At 42.2% G+C, this 18,934-nt stretch overlaps 1 protein-coding gene across 1 annotated transcript; it reads right to left on the bottom strand.

The window, feature by feature from the left end:
* Positions 1-14,918: 14,918 nt before the first annotated feature.
* Positions 14,919-18,232, bottom strand: LOC106574929 (zinc finger protein ZIC 5). Its single transcript, XM_014151062.2, has 2 exons — positions 17,426-18,232; positions 14,919-16,913 (listed from the first exon to the last, which is right to left on the bottom strand). Exons 1-2 carry the CDS (start codon positions 17,898-17,900, stop codon positions 16,468-16,470), a joined length of 921 nt encoding a protein of 306 aa, XP_014006537.1. The 5' UTR covers positions 17,901-18,232; the 3' UTR covers positions 14,919-16,467.
* Positions 18,233-18,934: the final 702 nt, after the last annotated feature.

The following is an 18,934-nucleotide window of genomic DNA, read 5'->3' as shown; positions in this document are numbered from 1 at the left end:
TGATATAATAACCTCTTGTTAATAATGATGTAGTGTTATAATAACCTCTTCTCAATAATAATTGTGTAGTGTTATAATAACCTCTTGTTAATAATGGTGTAGTGTGTTATAATAACCTCTTGTTAATAATGGTGTAGTGTTATAATAACCTCTTGTTAATAATGGTGTAGTGTTATAATAACCTCTTGTTAATAATGGTGTAGTGTTATAATAACCTCTTGTTAATAATGGTGTAGTGATATAATAACCTCTTGTTAATAATGATGTAGTGTTATAATAACCTCTTCTCAATAATAATTGTGTAGTGTTATAATAACCTCTTGTTAATAATGGTGTAGTGTTATAATAACCTCTTGTTAATAATGGTGTAGTGTGATATAATAACCTCTTGTTAATAATGGTGTAGTGTTATAATAACCTCTTGTTAATAATGGTGTAATGTGATATAATAACCAATTGTTAATAATGGTGTAGTGTTATAATAACCTCTTGTTAATAATGGTGTAGTGTTATAATAACCTCTTGTTAATAATGGTGTAGTGTGATATAATAACATCTTGTTAATAATGGTGTAGTGTGATATAATAACCTCTTGTTAATAATGGTGTAGTGTTATAATAACCTCTTGTTAATAATGGTGTAGTGTTATAATAACCTCTTGTTAATAATGGTGTAATGTGATATAATAACCTCTTGTTAATAATGGTGTAGTGTTATAATAACCTCTTGTTAATAATGGTGTAGTGATATAATAACCTCTTGTTAATAATGGTGTAGTGTGTTATAATAACCTTTTGTTAATAATGGTGTAGTGTTATAATAACCTCTTGTTAATAATGGTGTAGTGTGATATAATATCCTCTTGTTAATAATGGTGTAGTGTTATAATAACCTCTTGTTAATAATGGTGTAGTGTGATATAATATCCTCTTGTTAATAATGGTGTAGTGTGTTTGTGTGTTTGTTGGGAAGTAAGTACCAAACAATGACACATCAAAGCACAGATTAGGAATTAGGATCGGGCTCCTAGAGGTCATTAATCCGGGTTAATCTCCTATTCCAGATTAACACTTTAGTCTGAAAATGTCACCCTGCCATTGTATTTAGAGCAGGTCCAAAGTAATGGGTAACAGGGTTGGGGTGTTCTGCTCGGCCCGTAGAACCAGCTCACCTGCTTCTACACCTGGCTTTGCCTAGAACAATGTTTTAAATTTTTTTAAAAGGACTAATTTCATTTTACTAAAACAAGGGTTCAGTTCACGTAACACGGTTGACCTTTAAATGAGGTACACCGTTTTTTCTTTCTCTTTAGAATGAATCACATGAAGTAAATCCTGATCTCCAGAAAGGACTTTGTCAAAGCAACATCATAACCAAGGCTTTACCATGATGGAGAACACCTGGAGACAGTGTGGGGTGAGGTGGGTCAACATGTCTTCAGGGCTTTACCATGATGGAGAACACCTGGAGACAGTGTGAGGTGAGGTGGGTCAACATGTCTTCAGGGCTTTACCATGATGGAGAACACCTGGAGACAGTGTGGGGTGAGGTGGGTCAACATGTCTTCAGGGCTTTACCATGATGGAGAACACCTGGAGACAGTGTGGGGTGAGGTGGGTCAACATGTCTTCAGGGCTTTACCATGATGGAGAACACCTGGAGACAGTGTGGGGTGGGTCAACATGTCTTCAGGGCTTTACCATGATGGAGAACACCTGGAGACAGTGTGGGGTGAGGTGGGTCAACATGTCTTCAGGGCTTTACCATGATGGAGAACACCTGGAGACAGTGTGGGGTGAGGTGGGTCAACATGTCTTCAGGGCTTTACCATGATGGAGAACACCTGGAGACAGTGTGGGATGAGGTGGGTCAACATGTCTTCAGGGCTTTACCATGATGGAGAACACCTGGAGACAGTGTGGGGTGAGGTGGGTCAACATGTCTTCAGGGCTTTACCATGATGGAGAACACCTGGAGACAGTGTGGGGTGAGGTGGGTCAACATGTCTTCAGGGCTTTACCATGATGGAGAACACCTGGAGACAGTGTGGGGTGAGGTGGGTCAACATGTCTTCAGGGCTTTACCATGATGGAGAACACCTGGAGACAGTGTGGGGTGAGGTGGGTCAACATGTCTTCAGGGCTTTACCATGATGGAGAACACCTGGAGACAGTGTGGGGTGAGGTGGGTCAACATGTCTTCAGGGCTTTACCATGATGGAGAACACCTGGAGACAGTGTGGGGTGAGGTGGGTCAACATGTCTTCAGGGCTTTACCATGATGGAGAACACCTGGAGACAGTGTGGGGTGAGGTGGGTCAACATGTCTTCAGGGCTTTACCATGATGGAGAACACCTGGAGACAGTGTGGGGTGAGGTGGGTCAACATGTCTTCAGGGCTTTACCATGATGGAGAACACCTGGAGACAGTGTGGGGTGAGGTGGGTCAACATGTCTTCAGGGCTTTACCATGATGGAGAACACCTGGAGACAGTGTGGGGTGAGGTGGGTCAACATGTCTTCAGGGCTTTACCATGATGGAGAACACCTGGAGACAGTGTGGGGTGAGGTGGGTCAACATGTCTTCAGGGCTTTACCATGATGGAGAACACCTGGAGACAGTGTGGGGTGAGGTGGGTCAACATGTCTTCAGGGCTTTACCATGATGGAGAACACCTGGAGACAGTGTGGGGTGAGGTGGGTCAACATGTCTTCAGGGCTTTACCATGATGGAGAACACCTGGAGACAGTGTGGGGTGAGGTGGGTCAACATGTCTTCAGGGTGGTCGTCAGTAAAGGGCTCTTCATTTAATATAACAGGCTTGTAGAATAAATACACTTTTGACTTAACATGTCAAAGGGACGCAAAAGGCACTCATTTCGTGGAACAACTCAGATGCAAGCAACCTCAGATCGGTGTAACTAACTACCTCTCTGAACACACAGAGGTCCCTGTGAGACCTGACTAACTATCTCCCTAAACACACAGAGATCCCTGTGAGACCTGACTAACTTCCTCCCTAAACACACAGAGATCCCTGTGAGACCTGACTAACTTCCTCCCTAAACACACAGAGATCCCTGTGAGACCTGACTAACTTCCTCCCTAAACACACAGAGATCCCTGTGAGACCTGACTAACTACCTCCCTAAACAGATCCCTGTGAGACCTGACTAACTACCTCCCTAAACAGATCCCTGTGAGCCCTGACTAACTACCTCCCTAAACAGATCCCTGACTGTGTTTCACATCAGTGTGCAGTTGTAACACAGCCTCTCTGTTTCCCTGATTATACTGGAGTTCATCAAAGCCTGCTGCTGCTCCAGGAAGCTGCTTTAGCAAGGCTCTTATTGTTTCACTGATGTTTTATAGCTGTTTATGTGGAATAGCAAAGTCCTCTGGGAGGTATGTGTCTGACTGGGAGCCTTGTGACGGGGAAGGAGGAAGGTGTGTGTGTGTGTGTGTGTGTGTGTGTGTGTGTGTGTGTGTGTGTGTTCGCCACAGCCTTCTGATGCTGGTGTTTTATAGGAGAAACGTGGAAGCCATTAGGGAGAGGTATTTCTTAACAACATTCATTACCGCTAGAGAGGCGGTAACGTTTCTGTCTTACACACTCAGATGCAGATTCAATGAGACAGCCCAATCCAGGGTCTGACTGGGAACAGAAATCAGCCCAGATATTTCTAACACACAGGTCCTAGTCATTCTGCACAAAAAAATACCATTTAGACAGGCCCACAACTGCCCGATGGCCAGTCCGCGCCTGGCCCAATTCCTACCAACTTCCGTTGTCATGTCTGGTGTTTATTTGTTTCTGGGGTGTCTTTATCACATTATCTTAAAGGTTTTGGATCATCCCAAATGAAGACACGAAAGCTGACCTGTGGATTACAAGTGTTCCTGATGTCTCCTTTAAAGAATAAGAGAGTTGAGGGGTCAACTGGGATTGTTCCCACCATTGTTAACCCCTCTTTATTTGTTATCCTCTTCTCTCCATCTCTCTCTCTCTGGAGAGGGGTGTCATGGTTGGCTTGACTTTAATGGAGGAGCTCTCCTGTTCACCTCAACCTCAAAGTCTTTCATTCTCCTCTGTCTCTCTCTCTCTCTCTCTCTGTGTCTCTCTCTCTCTGTGTCTCTTCTCTCTCTGTGTGGCTCTCTCTCTTTCTGTGTCTCTGTCTCTCGCTCTCTCTCTTGTTTTACTGAAGGGCTTATTGACTGATAATGAGCATTAGTCAACCTCCAACACACCCCTCATTCTCCAAATTCTTACTGAGAAAATCACACACACGCACACCAAATACTGTGACAGAGCATGAAACGTCTCTCTCTGACACACACGATCTTAGCAAGTTAGATACACTCAACATGGATTTTTTTTTTGATTTATGTGCTTTCTTGGTAATATTTTTTTATGAACCTTTGCGATGTAATTAAATCCCAGGTCGGATCAGAGGTACCCAGCAGCACATATTGAAAGGTATTTAACTCCACCGATCCGGAATATCTGAGGCCCCATGGTAACAGGAGTATCTATGGTAACAGGAGTATCTATGGTAACAGGAGTATCTGAGGCCCCATTGTAACAGTTGTATCTATGGTAACAGGAGTATCTGAGGCCCCATCGTAACAGGAATATCTATGGTAACAGGAGTATCTATGGTAACAGGAGTATATGAGACCCTATTGTAACAGGAGTATCTATGGTAACAGGAGTATCTGAGACCCTATGGTAACAGGAGTATCTGAGACAATATGGTAACAGGAGTATCTATGGCAACAGGGGTATCTGAGACCCTATGGTAACAGGAGTATATGAGACCCTATGGTAACAGGAGTATCTATGGTAACAGGAGTATCTATGGTAACAGGAGAATATGAGACCCTATGGTAACAGGAGTATCTATGGTAACAGGAGTATCTATGGTAACAGGAGTATATGGGACCCTATGGTAAGAGGAGTATCTATGTAACAGGAGTATCTATGGTAACAGGAGTATCATAGGCCCTATGGTAATAGGAGTATCTATGGTAACAGGAGTATCTATTGTAACAGGAGTATATGAGACCCTATGGTAAGAGGAGTATCTATGTAACAGGAGTATCTATGGTAACAGGAGTATCTTAGGCCCTATGGTAATAGGAGTATTTATGGTAACAGGAGTATCTTAGGCCCTATGGTAATAGGAGTATCTATGGTAACAGGAGTATATGAGACCCTATGGTAACAGGAGTATCTATGGAAACAGGAGTATCTATAGTAACAGGAGTATCTTAGGCCCTATGGTAATAGGAGTATCTATGGTAACAGGAGTATATGAGACCCTATGGTAACAGGAGTATCTATGGTAACAGGAGTATCTGAGACCCTATGGTAACAGGAGTATCTATGGTAACAGGAGTATCTTAGGCCCTATGGTAATATGAGTATCTATGGTAACAGGAGTATCTATGGTAACAGGAGTATCTGAGACCCTATGGTAACAGGAGTATCTATGGTAACAGGAGTATCTGAGACCCTATGGTAACAGGAGTATCTATGGTAACAGGAGTATCTTAGGCCCTATGGTAATATGAGTATCTATGGTAACAGGAGTATCTGAGGCCCTACGGTAACAGGAGTATCTATGGTAACAGCAGTATCTTAGGCCCTATGGTAAAATGAGTATCTATGGTAACAGGAGTATCTGAGACCCTATGGTAACAGGAGTATCTATGGTAGCAGGAGTATCTATGGTAACAGGAGTATCTTAGGCCCTATGGTAAAATGAGTATCTATGGTAACAGGAGTATCTATGGTAACAGGAGTATCTGAGACCCTATGGTAACAGGAGAATCTATGGTAACAGGAGTATCTGAGACCCTATGGTAACAGGAGTATCTATGGTAACAGGAGTATCTATGGTAACAGGAGTATATGAGACCCTATTGTAACAGGAGTATCTATGGTAACAGGAGTATCTTAGGCCCTATGGTAACAGAAGTATCTATGGTAACAGGAGTATCTATGGTAACAGGAGTATCTATGGTAAGTATCTATAGTAACAGGAGTATCTTAGGCCCTATGGTAATAGGAGTATCTATGGTAACAGGAGTATCTGAGGTCCTACGGTAACAGGAGTATCTATGGTAACAACAGTATCTTAGGCCCTATGGTAACAGGAGTATCTATGGTAACAGGAGTATATTAGGCCCTATGGTAAAATGAGTATCTATGGTAACAGGAGTATCTGAGACCCTATGGTAACAGGAGAATATATGGTAACAGGAGTATCTATGGTAACAGCAGTATCTTAGGCCCTATGGTAAAGTGAGTATCTATGGTAACAGGAGTATCTATGGTAACAGGAGTATATGAGACCCTATGGTAACAGGAGTATCTATGGTAACAGGAGTATCTTAGGCCCTATGGTAATAGGAGTATCTATAGTAACAGGAGTATCTGAGGCCCTACGGTAACAGGAGTATCTATGGTAACAGCAGTATCTTAGGCCCTATGGTAAAATGAGTATCTTTGGTAACAGGAGTATCTGAGCCCCTATGGTAACAGGAGTATCTATGGTAGCAGGATTATCTATGGTAACAGGAGTATCTTAGGCCCTATGGTAACAGGAGTATCTATGGTAACAGGAGTATCTGAGACCCTATGGTAACAGGAGTATCTATGGTAACAGGAGTATCTATGGTAACAGGAGTATCTATGGTAACAGGAGTATATGAGACCCTATTGTAACAGGAGTATCTATGGTAACAGGAGTATCTTAGGCCCTATGGTAACAGAAGTATCTATGGTAACAGGAGTATCTATGGTAACAGGATTATCTATGGTAACAGGAGTATATGAGACCCTATTGTAACAGGATTATAAGAGACACTATTGTAACAGGAGTATATGAGACCCTATGGTAATAGGAGTATCTATGGTAGCAGGATTATCTATGGTAACAGGAGTATCTTAGGCCCTATGGTAACAGGAGTATCTATGGTAACAGGAGTATCTGAGACCCTATGGTAACAGGAGTATCTATGGTAACAGGAGTATCTATGGTAACAGGAGTATCTATGGTAACAGGAGTATATGAGACCCTATTGTAACAGGAGTATCTATGGTAACAGGAGTATCTTAGGCCCTATGGTAACAGAAGTATCTATGGTAACAGGAGTATCTATGGTAACAGGATTATCTATGGTAACAGGAGTATATGAGACCCTATTGTAACAGGATTATAAGAGACCCTATTGTAACAGGAGTATATGAGACCCTATGGTAATAGGAGTATCTATGGTAACAGGAGTATATGAGACCCTACGGTAATAGGAGAATCTATGGTAACAGGAGTATATGAGACCCTATTGTAACAGGATTATAAGAGACCCTATTGTAACAGGACTATCAATGGTAACAGGAGTATCTTAGGCCCTATGGTAACAGAAGTATCTATGGTAACAGGAGTATCTATGGTAACAGGAGTATCTATGGTAACAGCAGTATCTTAGGCCCTATGGTAAAATGAATATCTATGGTAACAGGAGTATATGAGACCCTATGGTAACAGGAGTACATGAGACCCTATGGAAACAGGAGTATCTATGGTAACAGGAGTATCTATAGTAACAGGAGTATCTTAGGCCCTATGGTAAAATGAGTATCTATGGTAACAGGAGTATCTGAGACCATATGGTAACAGGAGAATATATGGTAACAGGAGTATCTATGGTAACAGCAGTATCTTAGGCCCTATGGTAATAGGAGTATCTATGGTAACAGGAGTATCTGAGGCCCTACGGTAACAGGAGTATCTATGGTAACAGGAGTATATGAGACCCTATGGTAACAGGAGTATCTATGGTAACAGGAGTATCTATGGTAACAGGAGTATCTTAGGCCCTATGGTAATAGGAGTATCTATGGTAACAGGAGTATCTGAGGCCCTATGGTAACAGGAGTATCTATGGTAACAGCAGTATCTTAGGCCCTATGGTAAAATGAGTATCTATGGTAACAGGAGTATCTGAGACCCTATGGTAACAGGAGTATCTATGGTAACAGTAGTATCTATAGTAACAGGAGTATCTTAGGCCCTATGGTAACAGGAGTATCTATGGTAACAGGAGTATCTATGGTAACAGGAGTATATGAGACCCTATGGTAACAGGAGTATCTATGGTAACAGGAGTATCTATGGTAACAGGAGTATCTTAGGCCCTATGGTAATAGGAGTATCTATGGTAACAGGAGTATCTGAGGCCCTATGGTAACAGGAGTATCTATGGTAACAGGAGTATATGGGACCCTATGGTAACAGGAGTATCTATGGTAACAGGAGTATATGAGACCCTATTGTAACAGGAGTATATGAGACACTATTGTAACAGGAGTATCTATGGTAACAGGAGTATCTTAGGCCCTATGGTAACAGAAGTATCTATGGTAACAGGAGTATCTATGGTAACAGGAGTATCTATGGTAAGTATCTATAGTAACAGGAGTATCTTAGGCCCTATGGTAATAGGAGTATCTATGGTAACAGGAGTATCTGAGGTCCTACGGTAACAGGAGTATCTATGGTAACAACAGTATCTTAGGCCCTATGGTAACAGGAGTATCTATGGTAACAGGAGTATCTGAGGCCCTACGGTAACAGGAGTATCTTAGGCCCTATGGTAAAATGAGTATCTATGGTAACAGGAGTATCTGAGACCCTATGGTAACAGGAGAATATATGGTAACAGGAGTATCTATGGTAACAGCAGTACCTTAGGCCCTATGGTAAAATTAGTATCTATGGTAACAGGAGTATATGAGACCCTATGGTAACAGGAGTATCTATGGTAACAGGAGTATATGAGACCCTATGGTAACAGGAGTATCTATGGTAGCAGGATTATCTATGGTAACAGGAGTATCTTAGGCCCTATGGTAACAGGAGTATCTGAGACCCTATGGTAACAGGAGTATCTATGGTAACAGGAGTATATATGGTAACAGGAGTATATGAGACCCTATTGTAACAGGAGTATCTATGGTAACAGGAGTATCTTAGGCCCTATGGTAACAGAAGTATCTATGGTAACAGGAGTATCTATGGTAACAGGAGTATCTATGGTAACAGCAGTATCTTAGGCCCTATGGTAAAATGAGTATCTATGGTAACAGGAGTATATGAGACCCTATGGTAACAGGAGTATCTATGGTAACAGGAGTATATGAGACCCTATGGTAACAGGAGTATCTATGGTAATAGGAGTATCTATAGTAACAGGAGTATCTTAGGCCTTATGGTAATAGGAGTATCTATGGTAACAGGAGTATATGAGGCCCTATGGTAACAGGAGAATATATGGTAACAGGAGTATCTATGGTAACAGCAGTATCTTAGGCCCTATGGTAAAATTAGTATCTATGGTAACAGGAGTATCTGAGACCCTATGGTAACAGGAGTATCTATGGTAACAGTAGTATCTATAGTAACAGGGGTATCTTAGGCCCTATGGTAATAGGAGTATCTATGGTGACAGGAGTATCTGATGCCCTACGGTAACAGGAGTATCTATGGTAACAGGAGTATATGAGACCCTATGGTAACAGGAGTATCTATGGTAACAGGAGTATCTATGGTAACAGGAGTATTTTAGGCCCTATGGTAATAGGAGTATCTATGGTAACAGGAGTATCTATGGTAACAGGAGTATATGGGACCCTATGGTAAAATGAGTATCTATGGTAACAGGAGTATATGAGACCCTATGGTAACAGGAGTATCTATGGTAACAGGAGTATCTATGGTAACAGGAGTATCTTAGGCCCTATGGTAATAGGAGTATCTATAGTAACAGGAGTATATGAGACCCTATTGTAACAGGAGTATATGAGACACTATTGTAACAGGAGTATCTATGGTAACAGGAGTATCTTAGGCCCTATGGTAACAGAAGTATCTATGGTAACAGGAGTTTCTATGGTAACAGGAGTATCTTAGGCCCTATGGTAAAATGAGTATCTATGGTAACAGGAGTATATGAGACCCTATGGTAACAGGAGTATCTATGGTAACAGGAGTATCTATGGTAACAGGAGTATCTTAGGCCCTATGGTAATAGGAGTATCTATAGTAACAGGAGTATCTGAGGCCCTACGGTAACAGGAGTATCTATGGTAACAGCAGTATCTTAGGCCCTATGGTAAAATGAGTATCTTTGGTAACAGGAGTATCTGAGACCCTATGGTAACAGGAGTATCTATGGTAGCAGGATTATCTATGGTAACAGGAGTATCTTAGGCCCTATGGTAACAGGAGTATCTATGGTAACAGGAGTATCTGAGACCCTATGGTAACAGGAGTATCTATGGTAACAGGAGTATCTATGGTAACAGGAGTATCTATGGTAACAGGAGTATATGAGACCCTATTGTAACAGGAGTATCTATGGTAACAGGAGTATCTTAGGCCCTATGGTAACAGAAGTATCTATGGTAACAGGAGTATCTATGGTAACAGGATTATCTATGGTAACAGGAGTATATGGGACCCTATGGTAACAGGAGTAGCTCTGGTAACAGGAGTATATGAGACCCTATTGTAACAGGATTATATGAGACCCTATTGTAACAGGAGTATCTATAGTAACAGGAGTATCTTAGGCCCTATGGTAACAGAAGTATCTATGGTAACAGGAGTATCTATGGTAACAGGAGTATCTATGGTAACAGCAGTATCTTAGGCCCTATGGTAAAATGAGTATCTATGGTAACAGGAGTATATGAGACCCTATGGTAACAGGAGTATCTATAGTAACAGGAGTATATGAGACCCTATGGTAACAGGAGTATCTATGGTAACAGGAGTATCTATAGTAACAGGAGTATCTTAGGCCCTATGGTAATAGGAGTATCTATGGTAACAGGAGTATATGAGACCCTATGGTAACAGGAGTATCTATGGTAACAGGAGTATCTGAGACCCTATGGTAACAGAAGAATATATGGTAACAGGAATATCTATGGTAACAGCAGTATCTTAGGCCCTATGGTAAAATGAGTATCTATGGTAACAGGAGTATCTGAGACCCTATGGTAACAGGAGTATCTATGGTAACAGTAGTATCTATAGTAACAGGAGTATAGGCCCTATGGTAATAGGAGTATCTATGGTAACAGGAGTATCTGAGGCCCTACGGTAACAGGAGTATCTATGGTAACAGGAGTATATAAGACCCTATGGTAACAGGAGTATCTATGGTAACAGGAGTATCTATGGTAACCGGAGTATCTTAGGCCCTATGGTAATAGGAGTATCTATGGTAACAGGAGTATCTGAGGCCCTACGGTAACAGGAGTATCTATGGTAACAGCAGTATCTTAGGCCCTATGGTAAAATGAGTATCTTTGGTAACAGGAGTATCTGAGACCCTATGGTAACAGGAGTATCTATGGTAGCAGGAGTATCTATGGTAACAGGAGTATCTTAGGCCCTATGGTAACCGGAGTATCTATGGTAACAGGAGTATCTGAGACCCTATGGTAACAGGACTATCTATGGTAACAGGAGTATCTGAGACCCTATGGTAATAGGAGTATCTATGGTAACAGGAGTATCTATGGTAACAGGAGTATATGAGACCCTATTGTAACAGGAGTATCTATGGTAACAGGAGTATCTTAGGCCCTATGGTAACAGAAGTATCTATGGTAACAGGAGTATCTATGGTAACAGGATTATCTATGGTAACAGGAGTATATGGGACCCTATGGTCACAGGAGTAGCTATGGTAACAGGAGTATCTATGGTAACAGGAGTATCTATGGTAACAGGAGTATATGAGACCCTATTGTAACAGGAGTATCTATGGTAACAGGAGTATCTTAGGCCCTATGGTAACAGAAGTATCTATGGTAACAGGAGTATCTATGGTAACAGGATTATCTATGGTAACAGGAGTATATGGGACCCTATGGTAACAGGAGTAGCTCTGGTAACAGGAGTATATGAGACCCTATTGTAACAGGATTATATGAGACCCTATTGTAACAGGAGTATCTATAGTAACAGGAGTATCTTAGGCCCTATGGTAACAGAAGTATCTATGGTAACAGGAGTATCTATGGTAACAGGAGTATCTATGGTAACAGCAGTATCTTAGGCCCTATGGTAAAATGAGTATCTATGGTAACAGGAGTATATGAGACCCTATGGTAACAGGAGTATCTATGGTAACAGGAGTATATGAGACCCTATGGTAACAGGAGTATCTATGGTAACAGGAGTATCTATAGTAACAGGAGTATCTTAGGCCCTATGGTAATAGGAGTATCTATGGTAACAGGAGTATATGAGACCCTATGGTAACAGGAGTATCTATGGTAACAGGAGTATATGAGACCCTATGGTAACAGGAGTATCTATGGTAACAGTAGTATCTATAGTAACAGGAGTATAGGCCCTATGGTAATAGGAGTATCTATGGTAACAGGAGTATCTGAGGCCCTACGGTAACAGGAGTATCTATGGTAACAGGAGTATATAAGACCCTATGGTAACAGGAGTATCTATGGTAACAGGAGTATCTATGGTAACCGGAGTATCTTAGGCCCTATGGTAATAGGAGTATCTATGGTAACAGGAGTATCTGAGGCCCTACGGTAACAGGAGTATCTATGGTAACAGCAGTATCTTAGGCCCTATGGTAAAATGAGTATCTTTGGTAACAGGAGTATCTATGGTAGCAGGAGTATCTATGGTAACAGGAGTATCTTAGGCCCTATGGTAACCGGAGTATCTATGGTAACAGGAGTATCTGAGACCCTATGGTAACAGGACTATCTATGGTAACAGGAGTATCTGAGACCCTATGGTAACAGAAGTATCTATGGTAACAGGAGTATCTATGGTAACAGGATTATCTATGGTAACAGGAGTATATGGGACCCTATGGTCACAGGAGTAGCTATGGTAACAGGAGTATCTGAGACCCTATGGTAACAGGAGTATATATGGTAACAGGAGTATCTAAGACCCTATGGTAACAGGAGTATCTATGGTAACAAGAGTATATGAGACCCTATTGTAACAGGAGTATCTATGGTAACAGGAGTATCTTAGGCCCTATGGTAACAGAAGTATCTATGGTAACAGGAGTATCTATGGTAACAGGAGTATCTATGGTAACAGGAGTATATGGGACCCTATGGTAACAGGAGTATCTATGGTAACAGGAGTATATGAGACCCTATTGTAACAGGAGTATATGAGACCCTATTGTAACAGGAGTATATGAGACCCTATGGTAATAGGAGTATCTATGGTAACAGGAGTATATGAGACCCTATGGTAATAGGAGTATCTATGGTAACAGGAGTATATGAGACCCTATGGTAATAGGAGAATCTATGGTAACAGGAGTATATGAGACCCTATGGTAATAGGAGTATCTATGGTAACAGGAGTATATGAGACCCTATGGTAATAGGAGTATCTATGGTAATAGGAGTATCTATGGTAACAGGAGTATATGCGACCCTATGGTAATAGGAGTATCTATGGTAATAGGAGTATCTATGGTAACAGGAGTATCTGAGGCCCTATGGTAATAGGAGTATCTATGGTAACAGGATTATCTATGGTAACAGGAGTATCTGAGACCCTATGGTAAGAGGAGTATCTATGGTAACAGGAGTATCTGACGTCCCATGGTAACAGGAGTATCTATGGTAACAGGAGCATCTGAGGCCCCATGGTAACAGGAGTATCTTAGGCTCTATGGTAACAGGAGTATCTATGGTAACAGGAGTATCTATGGTAACAGGCAGTCCGGAGTATCTATGGTAACAGACAGTCTGGAGTATCTATGGTAACAGGAGCATCTATGGTAACAGGCAGTCCGGAGTATCTATCTGGTCTGTTCTTTCCTTCTCATAGTCAGTTGTTGTCCTCCTTGAATCAGATGGAGAATGGATAGGGGACTAAAGGCCATGCTATTAGATGGAGAATGGATAGGGGACTAAAGGCCATGCTATTAGATGGAGAATGGATAGGGGACTAAAGGCCATGCTATTAGATGGAGAATGGATAGGGGACTAAAGGCCATGCTATTTGATGGAGAATGGATAGGGGACTAAAGGCCATGCTATTAGATGGAGAATGGATAGGGGACTAAAGGTCATGCTATTAGATGGAGAATGGATAGGGGACTAAAGGCCATGCTATTAGATGGAGAATGGATAGGGGACTAAAGGTCATGCTATTAGATGGAGAATGGATAGGGGACTAAAGGTCATGCTATTAGATGGAGAATGGATAGGGGACTAAAGGCCATGCTATTAGATGGAGAATGGATAGGGGACTAAAGGCCATGCCATTTTCTCTTTCACACTTTGTAGGCTCATCTCAGATGGCCCCCTATATAGTACACTACTTTCGACCACTCCTATGGGCTGTATAGGGAAGAAGGTGTGATTTAGGATCCAGACTATGTCTACTGAGACAGAGTGGCATCACCCAGTCTAAGAATGTCACTTTATTTGCAGTCAGCGTCCAAATCAGCCACATAAGACAAGTCTACTCAGCTCAGCAGTGTTGTTAGGACAACAGAACGGTATTCCCCCGGTAGGTTCCACTTTAAAAGCCCCCTCTTACTCCTTCACTGACAGCTGCCTTGTGGTCCACACGCGCCTTACAACCGATTGGTGTTTATCTGTTAGGTTTGACTACTTTACTCAAGTCTCTTTATCCGGTTGATTCCTACCATTCACAAAGGCACTTCCTGTATATAATGCAAACGAGAAAGTATAATTTTCAACTTTCAAAGTGAATAGAAACAGAGAAAGACCATTCATAGTGCTTCCCAGAACAAATGATGAGCCCCTTACATAGTCAATATGATTCTTTTGTCAATTCTGCTTTAAAACAAGCAATGACAACTTGTTACTTCTGGGGGAAATTATGAGTATTTATTATTATTTATACACACAGATTCTATTCACTTTGACCACATAGAAAACATATTTGTCTGACTGAAATAAGCTGTTATTAGTATAGATATAGGATGAATCTGTTGTGTGGTAATTAACAGCTAAACAATAGACGTATATCAATGTGGGAATAGGGTTTAATGAGGCACTATGAAAGGCTGAGAAAATAGATTTAAACACAATAATAACATGTTCCAGATAATCTAATAAACCTCGTCACTGTAAATCAACACAGCAGCGACCACCACACTGATCAGTACAGTCACATGTAAACAGAGTCTGACTCATCATGAGGTTGTGGCAACATTTCTCACATTCAGAGTTCAACTAAACCATCACGGTTTGCACCCGTCATTAACTACATCATATCATGGCTTCTATAGCTGCTGGAATGGGGAACGGGAACCATTTCTTCCATTGGAAGTAGTCTTTAGAGATTCTATCTGACAGTTATTGAAGGAAGCAATCCGTCTCAGAGGTACCTTTATGTTTACATTACTGCACCGGAACACTCTGCTTTAGTATGCGTAGCTATACAACCAGACATGAGTCCATTACATTTGTTAAATACTTGAGATGCGCTTGATTTAGTTTACCTGGTACACAGGAACCTATGGACTAATCAGAAAAGTGCCAACTCCAAAAAGGTAAATCAAGCGCAGCTCAACTATCTTTAAGAATCTAACTCTGATCAGGCCCCGTATTTACAAAGCAGTTTTGTCTTTTAAATCCTGGATCAGCTGTCCTTCTCTGAGACGCTTTGTGAATACGGGCCCCTGGGTGTCAGAGGGATGTTGTCTTTAATCTCTTATGGCAATACATTTCATGGCTACTGCTTCTCATTAGATAATACACTGACATCAGGGCCTGTACTCATAAAGCGTCTCAGAGTGCTGATCCAGGATCAGGTCCTCCTTGTCTAATGCAATCTTTTTCAATATGATTTAAAAAGGCTAAACTGATCCCAGATCAGCACTAGGATCTGGTCCTCTCTAGTTTTCATTATTATCTAAACGGTTAAACTGACCCCAGATCAGCACTCTGACATGACGCTTTATGAACACTGGCCCAGACATTCACACATACAGTAAGTCTCCATTACATCTGTCAATCTCCATATTGACAGGGTAGGTATGTTATGATCATCGCTTCAGAGTGGCGCAGCGGTCTAAGGCAATGCATCTCAGTGCAAGAGTTGCGTCACTACAGTCCTTGGTTCGAATCCAGGCTGTATCACATCCGGCCGTGATTGGGAGTCCCATAGGGTGGCGCACAATTGGCCCAGCGTTGTCTGGGTTTGGCCGGGGGACGCCGTCATTGTAAATAAGAGTTTGTCCTTAACTGACTAGCCTAGTTAAATAAATGTTAAAAAAATAATAATAAGTGTTTTAAATAATCACATCGCCATACTGATACGCATGTTATGTTCTTACAGCTTCTATCCATGTTTTTAGGATTCATTGTAGTCGACACAGCCCATAATGCACAGCGTTCTGCTGCGACTACGTGGTGTTATAATAGTCCTCATCACCACTACACGGTTCTGACTTGATCTGGTCTGCTGTGAGTTGGAGGTAGTTCTGTCCCTGACCTGTGGTCCTGGTGCACACGTACCACTCCTTCATGTTGGACACCGCGGGAGGCAGCGAGAGCCTGGAGGAGGAGCAGTTAGTCCGTGAAGCTACGTAATCCTGGGAACTACGTTTCCCAAGAATCCCTGTGAATGACAGGTCTATGGGTTCGGAGGTAGGAGAGGACTTGAGTGCGTTGAGGTGGATCTTCATGTGTTTTCTGAGGGAGCTGGGGTGTGTGTAGGACTTGAAGCAGCCGTGGGACTTGCAGTCGTACGGTTTGGCGCTGGTGTGGACCTGCGAGTGCTTCTTACGGTCACTGCTGTTGGCAAATTTCCGCAGGCAGCCGGGGAACTCACACTGAAATGGCTTCTCACCTAGAAAGAGGTGAAAGATGTTATGGGGAGGAAACAGAATGTCACATGATATCAGTCACAGGACTAAACATCTTCAACACAACATACAAGCTCCACCCTACTGTGTAGACCATGTTCCATCTGTCAGCCTTGAGTTGATGTAGCTGCGTTAAATATGTCAAACAGTGTCCCTTTTCTACAGCTTGCTTCCCTGGACCGTCCCTTTAAAAGGTCCTTCACTTCTTGTCAATGGCCAAACCCCACCACACAGTGTAGTCTACTACTCCACAAACAGGCTACTTCCTGAATAGGACTGTGTGTGGAACATGTAAACATAATGACGTGTTCTGTCTGTCTGACAAGCAGTGACTAACCTACTGTATATAAATCAGAAATGTTGTCCCATTCTTTAGTTTTAGTACAGGCCCAATGACGCCATGTAGAATAACATGACCTTTCACTATGGAATGAAGGAGACGAAAGGGTAGGCTCTTGGCATTCCCAGTGTCCTTTATGGAACATAATCTACATACCTGTATGCGTGCGCGTGTGAATCTTGAGGTTTTCTGACCGAGCGAACACTTTCCCGCAGTCTGGGAAAGTGCAGGAGAACGGTTTCTCCCCAGTGTGTACCCTGATGTGGTTAATCAGTTTATATTTGGCTTTAAACGCCTTTCCTTCTCTCAGGCATTCTTCCCACATACAAACATGGCTCAGGGGCTCGAGCCCAGCGACGTGCTCTGTGCTTACGTGGTCCACCAGCTCGTGCATGGAGCTGAAAGTTTGGTCGCATATCCTTTGTTTTGAAGTTCGGTCACGGTGCTCGTGGTCCGTCCATTTGCAGACCAGCTCGGGCTTTATCGGCCTGTTGTTGTTGGTGGAGTATTCCGCATAGGCGCCGGTGGAGGAAGCGCGCGGTGGAGGAGAAGCGATGTATGAGATCATGGAATTGTTATTGCGGAGCAGAGAGTGGCCATTGTGGCGATGGCGACCACCCGGCCGCTGCATGGTAGTAAAGACGGGCCTCGAGCTGGCTGTCTTGCCTTTCTCTGTCCTTTATGCTTCCTGCAGCTGCAGATGGAAACCGCGCTGATTTGGGGAAACCACGTTGATCTGAACGCGGTCCGCCCAGGTTTTGGACTACCGAGGAGCATGAGGCATATTCTGTAAATTGTCCGTAAACCCGGTTAGAACCAGGTGGTCCGTCCCCACATAGTTGTAAGAAAAACTGGCAGATCTATGACTGTATCCCAATGGTGTAAAATGGCGTCCTCTCTTCATCACCTCTTCCTCAGCTCAGGGGGCACTGATCTGAAAAACACAAGAAAGCAATATGGCGGATGAAGGTGATTTATTTCCTCACTCCAGTCTTTTCAGATCAGTGGAGTCGAAGGAAAGGAGATGAGAATATACTCGTAATTATTGAGATGCGCCCCCAGTGGTAAGCACGAGGACGCTCGCCAAGTGAACATCTGTGGCATCTATAGGCCGGGCCCACATATACATAATGTCAATGCCCTCTATAGTCTACCACGAGAAGCCAGGCTTACTTCAAATTTAATCAATGTTGGCTGATGGGGTTTTTTCTCCCCAGATTAGCAAAAATAAACGTGGTTTTCTTTTCCCACGTTTGGTTTTGTTATAAACTATATCCTTTCTATCTAAATAATGTGATAGTTGTGGCCACAACCATATATTTACAACATGTAAAACGTGGAATTGTAAGAAATAAAACTTTTCCTTGGGCATTTGTCGCATAATTGAATTGACAGTACAATATCAAATATTTCATTTGCAGAATATCCACTTTTCATTCTATATATGGTTTAACACATTCAGTGGATAGTGAGGAACATGGGATGCCATGGTATGTTCCAAAATTAAACGTCTTGAAGATTCTGCTGATAATTTGGAATCGGATTTCAAACATTTCCAATGTTATTTTGGTCCTCTAACTGTTTTCTTTCCTCTGAGCATCTAACAGGACAGGGTTAATGTTTTCTGTTTCCACAGAGACACTGAAAGGTTGTTTTTTCCCTCCA

Source organism: Salmo salar, chromosome ssa16, assembly GCF_905237065.1.
Source record: "Salmo salar chromosome ssa16, Ssal_v3.1, whole genome shotgun sequence".
NCBI lineage: Eukaryota > Metazoa > Chordata > Actinopteri > Salmoniformes > Salmonidae > Salmo > Salmo salar.
The sequence above is the reverse complement of the archived record's forward strand: the minus strand, read 5'-3'. Positions and strand labels throughout refer to the sequence as shown.

Excerpts from the sequence above, each read along its gene's own strand:
- LOC106574929 (XM_014151062.2), bottom strand. The coding sequence starts at position 17,900 with ATGCAGCGGCCGGGTGGTCGCCATCGCCACAATGGCCACTCTCTGCTC. Across the intron at positions 16,914-17,425 it reads TCACACGCGCACGCATACAG|GTGAGAAGCCATTTCAGTGT; the intron begins GTATGTAGATTA and ends ACCTCTTTCTAG.